The sequence below is a fragment of the Cottoperca gobio genome, chromosome 6 (genome assembly GCF_900634415.1).
Source record: "Cottoperca gobio chromosome 6, fCotGob3.1, whole genome shotgun sequence".
NCBI lineage: Eukaryota > Metazoa > Chordata > Actinopteri > Perciformes > Bovichtidae > Cottoperca > Cottoperca gobio.
Genome location: NC_041360.1, coordinates 9,998,194 through 10,015,082, shown reverse-complemented (window position 1 = coordinate 10,015,082; position 16,889 = coordinate 9,998,194). Strand labels below are relative to the sequence as shown.

The window sequence follows — 16,889 nt, the reverse complement described above, 5'->3', positions numbered from 1 at the left end:
AATATATAAAACAAATGAGAAAAGAGAAAGCACCGACAACAACCGACCAACTGCATCACTAACTCCCTCAGTGACTCAGTGCCAAAAACGTCAGACTAGAAACCAGATCTGATTTGTTTGTGTTGGTGAAAGAAGGTTTAATTTAAGATGGAACCGTGCGTGTGTTGCTGCACTCACTGAGCAGGCCTTCATAATTCTCTGGTTCAGTTTTGAGAAGGCCGTTAATCCTCTTGACTGAGCCAAGCTGTACTTCCATGTCTGCCAAGTTACGCACCATCCAGTTCATGTAGTTGGATACCTGATACACGGAGGGGGAGGGGGAGAGGGGGAGGAGTTGTGTGAATGTCACTGTAGGCACATACGCTTTTTGATGCATTTGTCAAAGAGTCCAATGGTGTATGTTACAAACGATCTTAAAGAGTATTTTTAAACAACGTTTAATTCTTAGTTTATATAAAAATGTTAAATTCATTTTTGCAGACACGTAGTTTTCACTGGACAAAAACGATATATTGAGGAAGAATACAGTTTTACTATGTAGTTTATATTAATGAATTACCATCGTTTAAATGAGCAGATCTTCAGTTGCATTTTACATTACGACATATTTAAAATGTGTTTGTGTTGCAAGTGCTCTTTTTGAAAAAGTATGATTTTTGTCCAGATTTTAGATCAGGTAGAATATGCACAATTTGCAGCTATATTTTTGCAAATATATATATACACACAAACACAGTCTCACCATAAGTGCGTACGTCAGTCCCAGCCCCACCAGCCCGGTGGACAGCTGGTTGTAGAGAGAGTTAGTGATGGAGGCTACAGCTGCCACCAACACCACACAGGCTCCAATATACTCCTGCAGAGAGAGACAATGACAACTTTACAGCAGGAACATAATGCATCGCTGAATAATTGAAAAAAAGTAAATCCATTATCGTAGATCACTTTATTGTCCAAATACACAACATGTTACCAAGAAGCTCTGTGTGTTTTCTGTGTGTGTGCATATGAATCCATAATCATCTGAAGGTTATCTCCTCTGCTAATGTGAAACACAAGCAGCCATATACCCAGCGAGCCGCATGCAGTCGATACACAAAACATCACATGAGCATACTGTAGAATGTAAAGTGATGAAAAATTCAGTTTTTCAGGATCCCAACAGAGGGAGCCAGCAACATCAACAGAAATGTGAAGCAGCTGCTGTCTGACTAACAGTCAACAGGACTGATCTGAGTGTTGAAAACTGAGCCGGGGACAGATCATTACCATGCGGACCTCCAGCCAACGGTTGGCTGCTGTGAGGAAGAGAGAGGCGATGTTGTTAGCGTCCGTGAACTGCAGTAATCTCTGTCTGAACCTGGGCTCATACCTGCCAATGAAAAAAGACACATCTCATTTCTATTTGTCTCATTCTTCTATGCGTTATGTCACGTCCTAAGGTACACTCAGTATGTCATGTCATTCTTTACTGCTACTTTGCAGCCTGACTGGCTCAGTGTCAGCATTAACCAATTCACTAATACTAAAATATTTGCTCAATTGTTAAACCTTTGGAGTTGTGTTTTGAATGAGAGAGATATTAGTATCATTACAGGAAGTGAAATAGTAATAATTACTCAATTTCAACTGAAATGATCATATTATGGAAATGATCATTTGATGATTAGAAAATGGGTCTTAGTTTCCCTGAAAATATAAAATATTTGAATTAAGGAAAGCATTTCAGCATGAAAAAGTAATGTACTCCCCCTCCCTCACTTCAGCATCTATGAATGTGCAAAAACACGTGTTTATCTGAGATTGAAGGCGAGCACAGAGAAACCTTCAGCAGATGAGTGTGAAAACAACCTTTCGGTGTCAAACTCTGCACAAACATCATTCTGCACAGTGAAGTGATTTTTGAGAGTTTATATCCCCCATAAACAAAGTTGTACAATAATATTGCTCATTCAGTTAAAAACCAGTAATAATTACCTGAGGGCCCTTATAGTGGTGAGACCTTCCACTGTCTCAGAGAAGTGGCAGAGTAAAGGGAGTTGGGTGCTGTCCTCCAGCTGCTGCAGGTCCCTGACCAGAAGACAGAGGACACAGTGGAGAGGGAAATATCAACTGAAGCAAAGTTCAAATTATATCAAAGGTCCTCAGGTTGGAGTGGCGAGGACACTGTAAATGATGCGGTTGACAAGCGGGACAGGTTCAGAGAAGAGTTGAATAACAAATCTTATTACGGCCACTTACATTGGACTGATGAACACAACTGTGGGTTTGTGCATGTGTTCATTATTTATGAGAATAAAAGCACTAGAGCGCTGGTGAAAACGGGGACAAAAAGACAAATCTTGCATCCTTTCAGGGTTTCAATTTTGGCCAAAAACAATAAATTATTTCATCAAAAGATGTGTGACTGTTAACTCTAATGGGGGACGCAAATCATTTCCCCCCATATTGTTTTTATTTAACCTACATGTTTGGGCCAAAAAAGTCAAATTCAAATATGTTGAGTCATAAAAAAATACCAGAATCAGCCTTTAAAAAACAATCCTGTGTTCTTTGTAGAACGTAAACTCAGATTGAGGAAAACCCCACGTCCCCAGCGAAGACATGACCTTGATGTCCTCAGCAGCTTCAGTCCTGATCAAACATCTAAAGATGAAAACATACAGTGAACAACACGTCGGTCCGACTCACCTGGAGGCCACCCGGAAGTATTTCTGGATGAAGTAGCAGGCGACGGCCAGCGGCAGGAGGGCGACGAGGAAGACAGGAGTCACGTAGGAGATGACTCCCAGAGCTGACACACACAGCAGGGTGGAACGGGAGAGGCACTCAAGGGTGTTTGGGATGTGCTGGTCGATTGTGTTTGTGTCTGTGGAAAACCTGTTGAGGATACTGCCGAGCGGAGTCGTCTCAAACAGCCTGAAGGGATAACAAAACATTTCCTTTACCCTCAGGACTCTAGTTTAATTATTATTAATAAAATAAACAAATTCATTTTAAAACCGTTTTATTTTCTCAGATTATATTCTTCCTATAATATACAAAATCCTTAGAGACCATAATTATATTTTAGAGATTTCCACATGTTGACAATAAGACAATAAGATACAATATGAATCTGGTTGAATGAATTATTTCATGAGAAATACATTTGTTTATTTAGCTGTGCATGTGGGTGTATATACAGTACGTGCACGTGTGTTATGTGAGCATCTTTATGCAAGTGATGTCACCTGGGTTTTGCGTAAGGAAAGCAGATGGTGCTCCGAGTAATGGGGCGAAAAAGATGCTTTTAACAGTGTTCCCTTGTTTAAATGATCTGTTTCGGCACACACGCAGTATCAGCACGTCTCTCTGCCTCTTTCACACTTCACGAAGCAGAGCTGCAGCGCGCACAAACACACACACAGAGACACAGACACACACACAGAGACAGAGAGACACAGACACACACACACAGAGACACAGACACACACAGAGACACACACAGAGACACAGACACACACACAGAGACACAGACACACACACACACAGAGACACAGACACACACACACACACACACAGAGACACAGACACACACACACAGAGACACAGACACACACACACAGAGACACAGACACACACACACAGAGACACAGACACACACACACACACAGAGACACAGACACACACACACACAGAGACACAGACACACACACACACACACACACACAGAGACACAGACACACACACACAGAGACACACACACACACACAGACACAGACACAGACACACAGAGACACAGACACACACACACAGAGACACAGACACACACACACACACACACAGAGACACAGACACACACAGAGACACACACAGACACACACACACCTCATGGGGGCCAGGATGATCTTGTTGAGCAGGTTGTGGTGGAGCTCCTTGGCCACTTTGAGGCCGGTCCACTCCACAGCCACGGAGGTGGCCAGACACAGGATGATGCCCAGACAGCACAGCACGCTGAACACCGTCAGAAACCACGAGTGACTGAAGGCACAGCCCTACAGAGAGAGAGGAGGAGAGGTTATAATAATAACTTTATTTGTATAGCACCTTTCATACACACAATGTAGCACAAAGTGCTTTACTGAATGGCATTTAAAACAAAACGCAATAGAAAGAAACCACAAACTATAATTACCGCCTCGCACCTGTATGCCTATGCCAACCAGTCAAGCTGCAGTTTACCTCCAAGTCTGTCCACAATGTAATCACTTTATCCAATTACACATTTGTCATAATTAGTATATGAACTCTTGAGTTACGACCAAAAACGTGTTTTGTGAGGTCACAGCGACATTTGACCTTTACCCATCTAATCAATTCAAGTAAGCAGAAGTTTGTGTAAAATGTGAAGAAATTCCCTGCAGGCGTTCCTGAAATATCGAGTTCTCAAGAACGGGACGGACAACGGACTTACAATTAGTTTTTAAGTTCATGGAAATTAAAAATCCAATAAAAAAAGGCAGGAGGAATAAAAGTAGTAAAAATGACAGTAATGATAAAAACATACATTAACTGAATGAATAAGTCGGTCTTTAGTTGTATAGGTGTACAGCAGTAACTGTGATACAAAAGCAAAAAATGTACAAAGAATTCTTTATTCTTTTTAATTCTGAGTAAAGCAGAAACACAGCTGGAAAACCCTTCTCTGAATGTGTAACTGGGTTAAAAAGTAATTACATGTTTGAGAGAGTGGGGAACTTGAACTGGAATTATAAGCATAATTAAACTCTGGAGCTGTGTGAAAACAATCTATCTAATAGAAACTAAAAACTTTAAACTGTAGGCGGTATGTGATGCAGGAGTGAGGAACAGTGTGTGCGATGGAGCAAGCATAGTGAATAAGCAGCGTCCGTTATATGGACCACTTAATGAGTTGGGTCCTAGACATGAATGATTGGATTCATTATTCACTCTGACTTATAGTTCCATATAGTAACTTTAAATTAGTCATGTGCATTTCAAATTGAAATCATGTCAAATCAAGCCAATTGTATGTATATAGACCAAAGTCACAAACCTCAGAAGGCTTTACGCTCTGTACTATGTACTATGTACTATGTACTCTGTACTATGTACTATGTACTCTGTACTATGTACTATGTACTATGTACGACACCTTTATTGTAAATAGTGTAAAATTAATAAATAAATAAATAAGAAATAGTTCAAATTCTCAATCATTTCAGAATTTACGACATTTTTCATATTAAAAGGACAAAATCAGTGTTCTAGATGTAAAGAAAGTAACGTCGCAACCAAAATTGAAAGCAGTGATATAGTATTTAAAACAGACTATGCACACTACTAGACAGTTACAGTATTAGTAGTTGTTTTACATCAGTAATGCTTAAGGCTAAAATTGTTATTGTATTCAGTTGAAGAACACAATTGTTTCTTTACACTCACAGCTCAAATGCTTCAATTATGTATGTGAATACATCTTATGTGGTCAAAATATTTGAGATTTATACTATCAAAGAAAGAAGGCAGAATATTCCCCACTACAAACATCAAGACTTTCTCCTTTGTAATCCTCTTTTATTTCAAGACTCTTCACTTCAAATATTCAAGTAGTAACTTCACTGTAAGTGCCTTAACAGTGAAGTGAATATTAAGTTTATATGCAGTCAGTCATGGGCCAGAGTTTGTATTTGAGAGTAGAACAGGACTTCTGAGTGCCCTAATAGATGAGTTAACCTGGAAACAACACTCCGAAGCTCAGCCAATCAACATGTCCACAGCATTCAAGTGACACATTCACTTAACTCAGTGTGTTTTCAGTGTGTGTGTGTGTGTGTGTGTGTGTGTGTGTGTGTGTGTGTGTGTGTGTGTGTGTGTGTGTGTGTGTGTGTGTGTGTGTGTGTGTGTGTGTGTGTGTGTGTGTGTGAAGGAATAGACAGAAGCCAAGGTGAGACGAATGCACCGTTAGTATTCGACAGGAGGACCCAGTGCACTTCCAACTGTTGTCCCCAAACACCAGCTGACTCTGTCTCTCGGCATGACCGTGTGAAACGTGACTTGGCAATTCACAGGATGGACACACAAAAGCAAAACAAAGACACACACAACCACACACGTAACTGTTAATAATAGAGCGACTTCACTGGTCTTGGAACATGATCAACTGCCAACAGCTGGTGAGCCCCCGACCTGTGAACGGTGCAGCTGCACTGCACTGCACTGATATTGTGTTTGAGCACGAGTGTGTGTGCAATTGTCTACTTTGTCTAAATGTGTGTGTTTTCTGTGTGCTTGTGAGTGCCAGTTACAGATTATATTGGGGAAGAGGTCGCTGATGAAAGACGAGCTTTACATGTGAATACAGGTTAAAGAGGTTCATGTAGGTGACAACTCGTCTTTCACTCACGCACACTTCTGTTTTGGTTTGTTGAGGGTTTATTTCAGATCATATCAGTTGCAATGTTTTTCAATGAAATTGGCTAAAAGCCTCAGAGATCGTTTATTTGCAGGTATTTCAACCAACAACTCCCAGCAGCACGTTCTCCATCAATACATTTAGTTTCTGTGTCATACAGATGAATCTGAGCTGCAGTTGCTTCAGGCTGCATTAGTGAACGCTCCATCTGGAGCTGGCAGTGTCTGTGTGTGTGTTTTAGGTCAGCTCCGCTCAACTGAGATTCACAGGAGATTTAGTGAGAAAGCTGTTATGTAATTTCACTGCAGCATGGTCTCAAGAATAATTGATTAACTCTTTGTTTATTTACATGCATGAGTTTATTTAAAATACGGTCTGCAAAATGATTTCCATTATTATGGAACAATCTGCAAAAGCTTTTAAAATTAAGATAAACTAATCCCTTTTAATCAATATAAATCCCTTTTGACTTTCTGCCAGAAAATGGTGAAAATGCCTGTGATTTCCTGAAGCCCACATTGATTAAATTGGTTGTTTGGTCTGACAAACAGTCAACAACCTAAAGATATCCAGCTTAACATCAACAGTGTTTCACAACCTTCTGCACTTGTGACCCATTTAAATGTGTCAATGTATCAGTCAGTTTGACCTCCAAATTTATCAAATTGTCAAATGTTTAAAGGCCCAAGGATCCAAAACTTCAGGATCCAATATTTTACAAAAAGAGAGGTAACAATTCAGATGCCTTGTGAAGCTCTTTTCTTCTTTACTTTACCGTTAATCATCTGGTGAACCCCTCAGATAAGGCACAGTAAATCCTCTTTGAGAGGCTATAACAAGAGATTAAGTGGCTTTTAAACGATTGTTTTATTCCCCCCTAAAGGCAGTGACAATCAAGCAGGAAAATAGGACCCTAAAACCTGCTGATAAACACAGCTGTCTTTTGCCAGATAACAACAAATCATCTAAAAGAAAACGATGCTGTTCAGCCGCTCACCTGAACGACGGTGCAGTTACGAGCTGTTGCTTCCATCTTGGCCGCGATGACGTGTGACGTCCAGTGTGCCAGCCAGTAGTCGATGGCGACCATGAGGGAGTGTTTGAGGAGCTGTGACAGGAGGAGCAGGGTGAGCAGGAGGACCCCGGCGGAGGACAGGTAGGTGCCACAGGAGCGCCAGGGGATGGTGGTCCGCTGACGCATCGCCTGTGACATGTCGTCATCATCGTCGCTCTCCAAGGATTCCTCTGGGATCAAGACAGAGACGAGTTCAAATGTTGAGTCTTGGTTCAGTTTTTTAAAAGAGCATTTCACAATATATGACTGTGTCCTAACAGAGTTTCATACTTTACATAAAGGACTATTTCTGTGTTTAACTGTGTCTCCTCTGCTGTGACCAAATGTTTCTGACATTTCTGACATTTGCCTTCCTAGATATTTCATTGTCTTCATTTTCTCTCTCTCCTTCTTGTTCTTTTCAAATTTTCTGACACATTTCCTAGATTTCGCGCTGCTGTGTCTGTCTAAAGAACCACTACCAGCACAGACAGAATAAGAGAGAAAGAGGGCCAAGCGAGAGGAGAAACCACCGAGACATTATTCTACAGGCTACATCATATATATTCATGTTCTTCAACACCAGGCAAATGCTCATTCCCAGGAAAGACATGTTTTTCAGGGGCAATGGAGCAGCCATGACACACTGGCTGGGGTTGAGGATCTAATGTTAACGACCTCCAGCTTCCTCCCCACCCCGATAAACATCTCATCACATCATGCAGCAAGCTTTGGAGCATTAGGCTGCGTGTGGGAGTCTAACTAGCTGGAGATAGAGAGGAAGCAGCAGAGTAGAGGAGCAAAAGAAAGGGAGAGGGTGAGTGACTACTGATACTATGTTCTACTATGCAATCATGCTGGCATTAAGTAAGATTTGAGGAGCAGGAGTGACACATTTGTGGAAAAATGAGAAAAAAGAAAAAGATAAATGATTCTAAGATGATGGGAGAAGTTGACACAGCTGCAGCGTCACGATGCCACAGACTTGTTTGTTTTAGTTTTTCAGTCCATGCATTCTGACCACACCTGCTTGATCGAACATGAGGGCAAAACGTTGTGCTGGAGCCATCTCACAAGTCCACTCAGGGGTGCCACCAGCACACAAGAAACAACACAGAACACAGATAAAGAGTACAGCCACTGCAGCTTAGCATCTCCCACTACAGATGCACATTCAACAGCAGAGACACATACAGTTAAAGGATCAGATTCAGTGTTCAGCCACAGCAGGAGGCTGCTACAGAGAGAAGGTGGAGTCATATCTGGTTGCTGAGGAAGTTTAAAGAGAAGCCAAGACATGAGACTCCAGACCCAGAAGGGTTTGGAGCATGTAACATCCATGTAATGTTTGCTTGTAGGATAAAATAAAATAAAGAACAAGACACAAGACTGATATGCAGATCATTCAAATCATTGCAGCATTTCAAATGATAAAGCTTTAATGTGATGTCAGACGTGCTGCAAATAAGACACAATAGGAGAAGGTAAATGATGCTACTTTGTTATCATCAGTACATACCTAAACTCATTATTTAACAGGCTGAAATCAGTAAAGAACTGAGAGCAGTCATATGTCATCATTGTTTCCTGTGACCTCTCACCTTCCTCATCCTCTTCAGTCCTGGCAGCATCTCTGGAGTACATGGCCCTCCGCAGGTTCTTCCTCTCCATATCTGTCATACTCGCTGCCTCTGTCTCCTGGAGACATAAAGAAAAAACACGTGATTCTTCCAAAAATACTAAAGACTATAATCTGGTGTGACATTAAACAAACATCCAGGTAATCAAACTGTCGTTACAAGCAGCACTGGATTGTTTGCTCCTCTCCCAAATCTAAAAACTGTTTAATTAAAGGGCAAAGCAAAGATTCAAAGATGAATTTGCACTTTGAATGTGCAGTCATTAATCACCGACTCAAACTCCTGGTCCTGTCTGTGCATCAGGGTTTTCCACTGCTCAAAGAGGTCAGGCTCAGAGTTCTGGATGTCCTTCAGAGTCCCTTCAGTCTGAATTGTGCCATCTTTCATTGCAATGATCTAACAAAAAAACACAGACACACACACAAATAGAGAAGAAGAAATGCAACATTTAGTATTAGCTGCCACTGGAAATGTATCTTTAGGCGCTCTGGGATCTTTGAGATGGTCTCACCCAGTCTGCGTGTGGTAGATACTGAAGTTTGTGTGTGACCAACACCACCGTCCTCTTCTCCTCTCTCAGGAGCTTGAGGATGCCGTCCTGCATCAGATGGTCACTCAGATGGATGTCTAAGGCAGAGAACGGGTCATCCTAAAAAAATACATAAAAATACATTAGTAAGTAAGTATTTAGTAGGAATAAGTATTTCTCTATATCCTCAGATGTTATATATTAAAGTGTGTTCAAGAACTGCTTCATTAGGACTGTGTGTGGGTTGATTAGATTAGAGTCACAGTGGTCTGAATGGTGCACAAAAATACACAACTTTGAATCTTAATTTTTCAAGCAAAGATTCCCAGATTTGCTGTTTTGACGTTGTTAAGCGGTATATGATAAGTAAATAAAGTAAATTCAATATATTACAGCTTTAGACCACATTCAGACAAAACAAGCAGGTTGACAACATCACCGTGGCCTCTGAGAAATTGTAAATACAAATGTTTAAACTCTTGTTTAACATTTCATAACCTAAACGATTAATCATGAAATAATAATCCACCAGGAAGTGACATTCTGTCAGCTTCTCAGCCCTGCAGCTGAGCTCAAGAGACTGTGTTGCTATTTTTGTCACGCAGGAAGTAGGAAGGCATCAGAAATAGAATCACATCTGAGTCTTCAGGTAAAGCTTCAGAAAAAACCATGTCTACTAACAAGGTTGATAAAAGGTGCAATCCGGCAACTAAAATCCTTCTTTTGATGGAACATGTGTGTGTGTGTGAAGACTCACCAGAAAGACCACGTGGGTCTGTTGGTACAAGGCTCTGGCTACGCTGATGCGCTGTTTCTGTCCCCCTGACAGGATGATACCCTGCACCACAGGGAAGAAAACTTTATTACATGGTTTTACTACAAAGAAGGATGAACATGAATCTATAAATGCATGTGGCACTTGGCCCCAGAGACAACGGAGATCACGGTTTATTTCCCGCATTACTGATGCATGAAGAAATCCAACATGACAGTGCTCTGGCCGAACAAGGTCAGCCCAGCTCCCAACACACAAAACATCAAATCCTGGCTGCACAGTAATGATGACAAATGGTTCTGCAATGCTCTAATCCACAGTGGGAGCTATGGCCAGATCTGGAAAATAAAAAGACTACATAAGAATTCACAGAGAATCGATAATTTTACTGTGATACTGACCCGCTCCCCGATCTCTGTCTGGTCCCCGTGTGGAAGGATGTCAATGTCAGGCTGAAGAGAGCAGGCCTCGATAACAGCATTGAACCTGACGGGCACACACAGAATACAAATGAGGACAGAGAGCAGCTGCTAATACCAGCCAGAGGGAAACTATGGGCCTGCTCATTATTAACCACTTGGTTATTAATATAGACAGTAAATTAATTCAAATGATACATATCTTGCATGTAAAATGCTATTATGTATGCGTAACACAACACATAAAAGTCTGAACAGAGCCACAAACACTGAAAATAAAAAGAAGCCTTTGTGGTTTAACTTGAACGTTTTTGCCCTGAGCGGTTTATCAGACTCACTTCAACAGACACAGAATAAGAGGCATATTCCGAGAGCACAGAGACACACTGGGAATAAATCTGAATTCGGTCATTCAAACATGTTCCGATTTAAATAAATCGCATGCTGTTCATTGAAATGCATCATCATTTCTATTTTATTTATTTGGAGCTATACCCACATGGTCTTGAAACTAAAGTAGAAACGGCGCGACATGACAGGTTGACAGGTTTGAGACATAAAGATATGAGGTCACGGCCCAGAAAAGGATGAATAATACGGTTTTAAATAGTCTTTATTTCTATCCGATTTCCAGATCCTGTCCAGATCCTGATTTATCTTTATTAATATTAATGATCCCTCACCGGCTGAATATATTTTTCATCTGAATCTAACAAATCACAAATGGTCTATGCATAGAATTATGAATCCACAGTGTCACATGATGGTTTTGTTTCAAATATAAGAACAAATCTCTTGCAGCACATGGCTATGGTTTACACTACTGAATATTTTATCATCAGTTTTAAACATGGTCTCACATGGACACAGTTGTACCTCGCAAGCCAGAAATAAAGTATCATGGCAGCTGCAAACGATGTATTCATTAAAATAACTGTGTACAATTTGTGCTTCGACACACTGTTGTGCACATGATGCGCACTAAAGCTAAGGAGTGGCACAAAAGAGAACATGGGTGATAACAGCTTCGACTGCACAGCACCTTTTTCTGGACACTGACAGCAGGACAGGACGGGGGGTGAAAGGGATGTGTGAAGAGAAAGATAGAGGAGACAGCAAGGAGACGCAGCACAAGGTTGGGCAAACATCTCCCCAGCAACAAACCACAGCGGCCCATTAGATGTATGTACAGAGAGAGCCCGGCCACAACCATAAATCAAAGCAACTGACCTTTTAGAAAGACCATTTGTTGTGAGGATGAAAATTGTGAGCGTGTGCAATTGCGTTTGAGTGTAAGTCATTAAAAGAGAAAGTGTGTGTGTTTTTGATAGCGCTCACGCAGGAGAAAACAGCATATGTTGTGGAGCCAGGAGTGAGTGAAACTGTAGACACTCTGCAAAGCGAAAAGACACCATCAGCCAAGACAAACCCTGGCTCGCTCTTTTTACTGGATTCAAAGTGTTGACTTAATCAGGCACGAACACATTCAATTTACCCCAGTGGCCTCAGGGAGCAGGAAGGTTATTAGCTCTATTTTGGCTTAACAGCTTGGCCAGACAACACATTGATTACTCTGTTATAATTAACAGCTCTAAATGTCATTTTAAGTATAATGTTCTGAGACAGCTAGTTTAACTGGGATTAAAGGTGTCACAGTAACAGCACTGAAGCTACACAATTAAGATCAGTAACTAATGTAGGGAAGCTTACGCACACGTTCACGTGGTTACTAATACAAGAGTACCGTGTGAAACGGTCAATGTGGAGCACATCCACAACGAAAGAGCGTCACATCTACTTGCAGTGTGCAGCACGGTATGAGGTCTTACCTCTGTGTGATCATGGGCATCTCAAAGGTGATGTTCTCCACCACTGTCGCATTCAACAGCCAGGGCTTCTGGGAAGCGTAGGCCACAGCGCCTCTCTTCCTACCAGAGGTTTTAAAACACATGCAGAAGTTTCAAACAATCAATAATCTGTTCTCTATGTTCAAATGTTACTTCTTAATCAGTGTTTTGCTTAAGACGAGGGAGGCAGAACATGCATAATAATAAAAAATAATAACTTGAGTGCTTAAAGAACTGGCCCGGAGATCATTAGAGACTGTGGCGTATTTGTGAAGTCAGCTGAGGCTCATGGGTAAATACGTGAGCAGAGGGAATATCTTGTTCTCTATTGTCTTCAGTGGATTTCTAGATGAGTGTGAGAATTGCTGTTCTGCTCTGCTAATAATAATAATAATAATAATAATAATAATAATAATAATAATAATAATAATAATAATAATAATAAGCTTTATTTGTAGAGCACCTTTCATACAAGAATTACAGCCCAAAGTGCTTCACAGCAACAACAAAAACCATAACAATTAGTACAAGGACAGAATAAGAGCATTTACAGTACAATAATCACAGTGTTGATGTAAATGAGTCTGAAGTACCATTGTATAAATAGCAGAATTAAAATAGTATAAAATAGCAGTCTTGCTAGGTTTTTAAGTGTTTACAACTCTCCGCTCCATACTTGACCTTCATCAAAAACTCAAGTGGGCTTTCCACTTCTCTGATCGATACTCTACTTCCCTTTGTCCCCGTTGTACAAAGTAAGTTAAAACACAATCGTCACTGTGAGTCCCAGATTTCGTTTATGGTAAAATCCAGATAAAACCGTTATTAAACACGCTGGTTTAACCTTTTCAGTCCAAGGCAATATCTGACTACTCGTCTTCTCTGCTGTGACTCGTATGTTTCTGTCAGATATCGCTTAGGCCAGGGGTGTCAAACATGCGGCCTGGAGGCCAAAACCGGCCCACCAGAGGGTCCAATGCGGCCCGCGGAGTAAAAGTAAAATACTGTTCCAGATACCTGTGACGAAATGTTTTGTGCCTTTGTAGATACACTGCGATCTATAAGTTGTAATGCACATGTGCAAATGATAAACTGAGGCATAATATTGTTGAAATTGCACTTTTTTTTCTTAAGAAATTTCAGGTTGTTCATAATGTTTTGTAAAAAGATCAAATTTGAACATTTTCAGAATGTACAAAGGGTAAAATTTGGAGTTGTCGTTATTTATAGGTATGCTTCTGTGACTCGTATGAAATACCTCTGCCAAATATCTCTTAGGTCAAAGGACTTCAATATTTAACTACTCCTCTGCTCTGCTGTGAGAAGTATGAAATATCTCTGTCAAATATCCACCCTTGTTGCCCCTTCTCCTTCCTTACTTTAAATGATGACAAAACCATTTCTTCACTTGATTTTTTCATCAACGCCAAGCAGGTCCATCAAGAAGCAAACAACACAAAACCCACAAATTAAGCTAAAACGCATTATGGTAAAATATATAAAATATCACCATTAAAAGGCTAAAGTGAAGAGATATAAAATATCACCATTAAAAGGCTAAAGTGAAGAGATATAAAATATCATCATTAAAAGGCTAAAGTGAAGAGATATACAATATCATCATTAAAAGGCTAAAGTGAAGAGATATAAAATATCATCATTAAAAGGCTAAAGTGAAGAGATATGTTTTTAGCTTACTTTTGAAGATATTGAGAGAGCTTGCCTCCCTGATGTCTGCAGGTAAAGTGTTCCATAGCTTTGGTGCATAATTGCTAAAGGCTGCATCCCCAATTTTCTTTTGGATGTTTCTGGGAACATTTAATAAACCAGTAGTGGATGATCGTAATGTTCTTGGGGGCACATAGTTTATTAGAGAGTTGGCAGTGTAACTTGGTGCGGTTCCGTTTAGGGCTTTGTATACAAGAAGGAGGACCTTAAAATAAATTCTAAAAGTTACTGGAAGCCAGTGTAGAGCGGCTAACACTGGACTGATGTGGTCTCTCCTCTTGGTTCTAGTCAGCAGCCTCGCTGCAGAGTTTTGGATGAGCTGAAGTCTCTCTGTTATTTTTTTTGGGAGGCCGGTAAAGAGTGCATTACAGTAATCGAGTCGGCTTGAGATGATGATGCTTCTCCATGGAGACCGCATGATGTATAGCTCACCTGATTTCTCCGTCACCTGCTGCGTCTCTGTCCGTGGGACTGCAGAGAAAACATCAAACACACACAGATTAACAATACTGTTCCCTCTGAGATAAACACATTATTCACTCAATCTTCATCCTGTAATGATTAACAGAAAAACAAACAGTAACCCATATTCTCCTCCCTCACTATGGCACTCATGTCGCTGCTCAGCTGCCCTACATGTACCCATCTATCATTAGCTGTGATCTTATCCTTCCTAAAAATAACGCCCACCACCTCCATTATTTCTTCCTGTAATTTGCTGATATGGAAATCAGCATCAACCCGTTTGGACTCTGACGCATTCAGTTCTCAGAGGATCTGATTCCTCAGGCGATGATTATGATGTCAATTAGTATTAGTATGGGGCTGTGGCTGGCGGGAAGGTTGTTGCTGTTAGCTGGTATCCTGCTCATCTAGTTATGTCTTCCTCTGTAAGCTGCACTTTCACTGTAAAGGCAGGGTGTTCGCTCAAACACTGTATACACAATTATTAAGCAAGTAGCTTTTAACTTTGAATGTTATGCAGCACTGAAGGTTGAATGTGGACAAGACAATTATAATAATACCGTATATTATATATTAAGTTTCAGTTTTATGTATTATAACTTCATTGTGTTTCATGCTATATATTGTTTTGTTTTGTGTACTGGGTATATATTTGGAAGTATGTTTTATATATGCATCTTGTTTTATGACCAGAAAAAAAATTAGAGTTTTTATTTGCAAATACAATCTGGTACAAAATCAATCATTCAATCAATACAAATAAGGAGAACCATTTTATTAAATAAATCCTAAATTGACATAACAGTATTATGTTAACACTGCACACTGAAACTTTCACTGTGCCCTCAATATACAAACATATGTGCTGCCCTATACTGTTATTCAGTGCACAATTCTTGTTTCTGTGGACACTCAGACTCGTAAAACATTATGCTATCAATAGACAGAAGTTTCCTATTTTGTCAGTGGCAAGACACCAGGTGTCAAATGCTCAAATATACTGTTGCCAAACACAGGCTGACATGGATGCTTTACTGCGTGTGAGTGTGTGTGTGTGTGTGTGTGTGTGTGTGTGTGTGTGTGTGTGTGTGTGTGTGTGTGTGTGTGTGTGTGTGTGTGTGTGCTGCGTGTGTGGTGTTATTCCAGAGCAAAAAAAACAGTAAATGGAAGGTCCAGTCGATTTACAGATAGAAACAATTATCCACAGTGTGCTAAAATAACACCACTTTTTGCATTCGCTAAACAAGCAGTGACAATTATTAAATGTCAACAGTGCTTTATCTATAAGAGGGATGTATAGCGTATCGCTCATGTGCAACAGCTGAATCTAATGTTTTTACTCTCATCAAAAACAGTGCACTGTACTATGTTTACATATTCCTGTAATCCCGGCTGCAAATGTTTTTTAATGTATTTGACTTAAACTGACTTTTTTCCTCAGAAGGCAATCTGTGATTTTAAACCTGTTTTGAAATTGTTCTTTAAAGCACAACTAAAAATACATGATGGCACTGATTTATGTTTGGATTCAGGTGCTTGGACTTTTTTCCTCTTTTTTCCTCTTTACTCTGATTTACCTTTCATCTCCCTCAGACTCCAGGTTTGGCAGGCTGCAAAAAATAGAGAACAAAATATATAAATGGAAATATATTTAACAATTCCTCATCAAACACACTGTAAACTTCCAGAGGCCAGGGGATAATTAATGTATGAAGTCTGGTTACGTAATTTAAAAAAAGACAATAAAACTCACATAAACTCTTATTTTAAGAATTATAAAATGCCCTACACACATACAGTACACACACACATGCACATAACCATTCACATTCACAGTCCTAAATCTCAAAGTCATTAGGATCTGATTGGCTGTTGGGAGCTTTGCACATGCTCAGTAGAAGCTGCGGTGTATTTTTAGGTTTTCCAAGTTGACATCTCTCTCGTCCTGAGCAGGTGACTTTGAGCACGCCTGAGTACAACCATACAACACCAGTTTCCTGCAGAAGCTTCAAAC

The 16,889-nt window shown here is 40.3% G+C and overlaps 1 protein-coding gene across 1 annotated transcript in view; it reads right to left on the bottom strand.

The window, feature by feature from the left end:
• The window catches only part of abcc8 (ATP-binding cassette, sub-family C (CFTR/MRP), member 8), a 54,927-nt gene that overhangs the window by 5,422 nt on the left and 32,616 nt on the right, over positions 1 to 16,889 (bottom strand). Inside the window, exons 18-32 of the mRNA XM_029433737.1 lie at positions 16,453 to 16,485; positions 14,843 to 14,881; positions 12,665 to 12,763; positions 10,818 to 10,902; positions 10,399 to 10,479; positions 9,624 to 9,761; positions 9,383 to 9,508; positions 9,074 to 9,170; positions 7,416 to 7,663; positions 3,871 to 4,037; positions 2,692 to 2,919; positions 1,978 to 2,070; positions 1,270 to 1,372; positions 743 to 856; positions 178 to 298 (exon numbers count right to left, since the gene is read on the bottom strand). Of these exons, the coding sequence (XP_029289597.1) occupies positions 178 to 298; positions 743 to 856; positions 1,270 to 1,372; positions 1,978 to 2,070; positions 2,692 to 2,919; positions 3,871 to 4,037; positions 7,416 to 7,663; positions 9,074 to 9,170; positions 9,383 to 9,508; positions 9,624 to 9,761; positions 10,399 to 10,479; positions 10,818 to 10,902; positions 12,665 to 12,763; positions 14,843 to 14,881; positions 16,453 to 16,485 (1,772 nt within the window). The remainder of the gene's footprint in view (positions 1 to 177; positions 299 to 742; positions 857 to 1,269; positions 1,373 to 1,977; positions 2,071 to 2,691; positions 2,920 to 3,870; positions 4,038 to 7,415; positions 7,664 to 9,073; positions 9,171 to 9,382; positions 9,509 to 9,623; positions 9,762 to 10,398; positions 10,480 to 10,817; positions 10,903 to 12,664; positions 12,764 to 14,842; positions 14,882 to 16,452; positions 16,486 to 16,889) is intronic.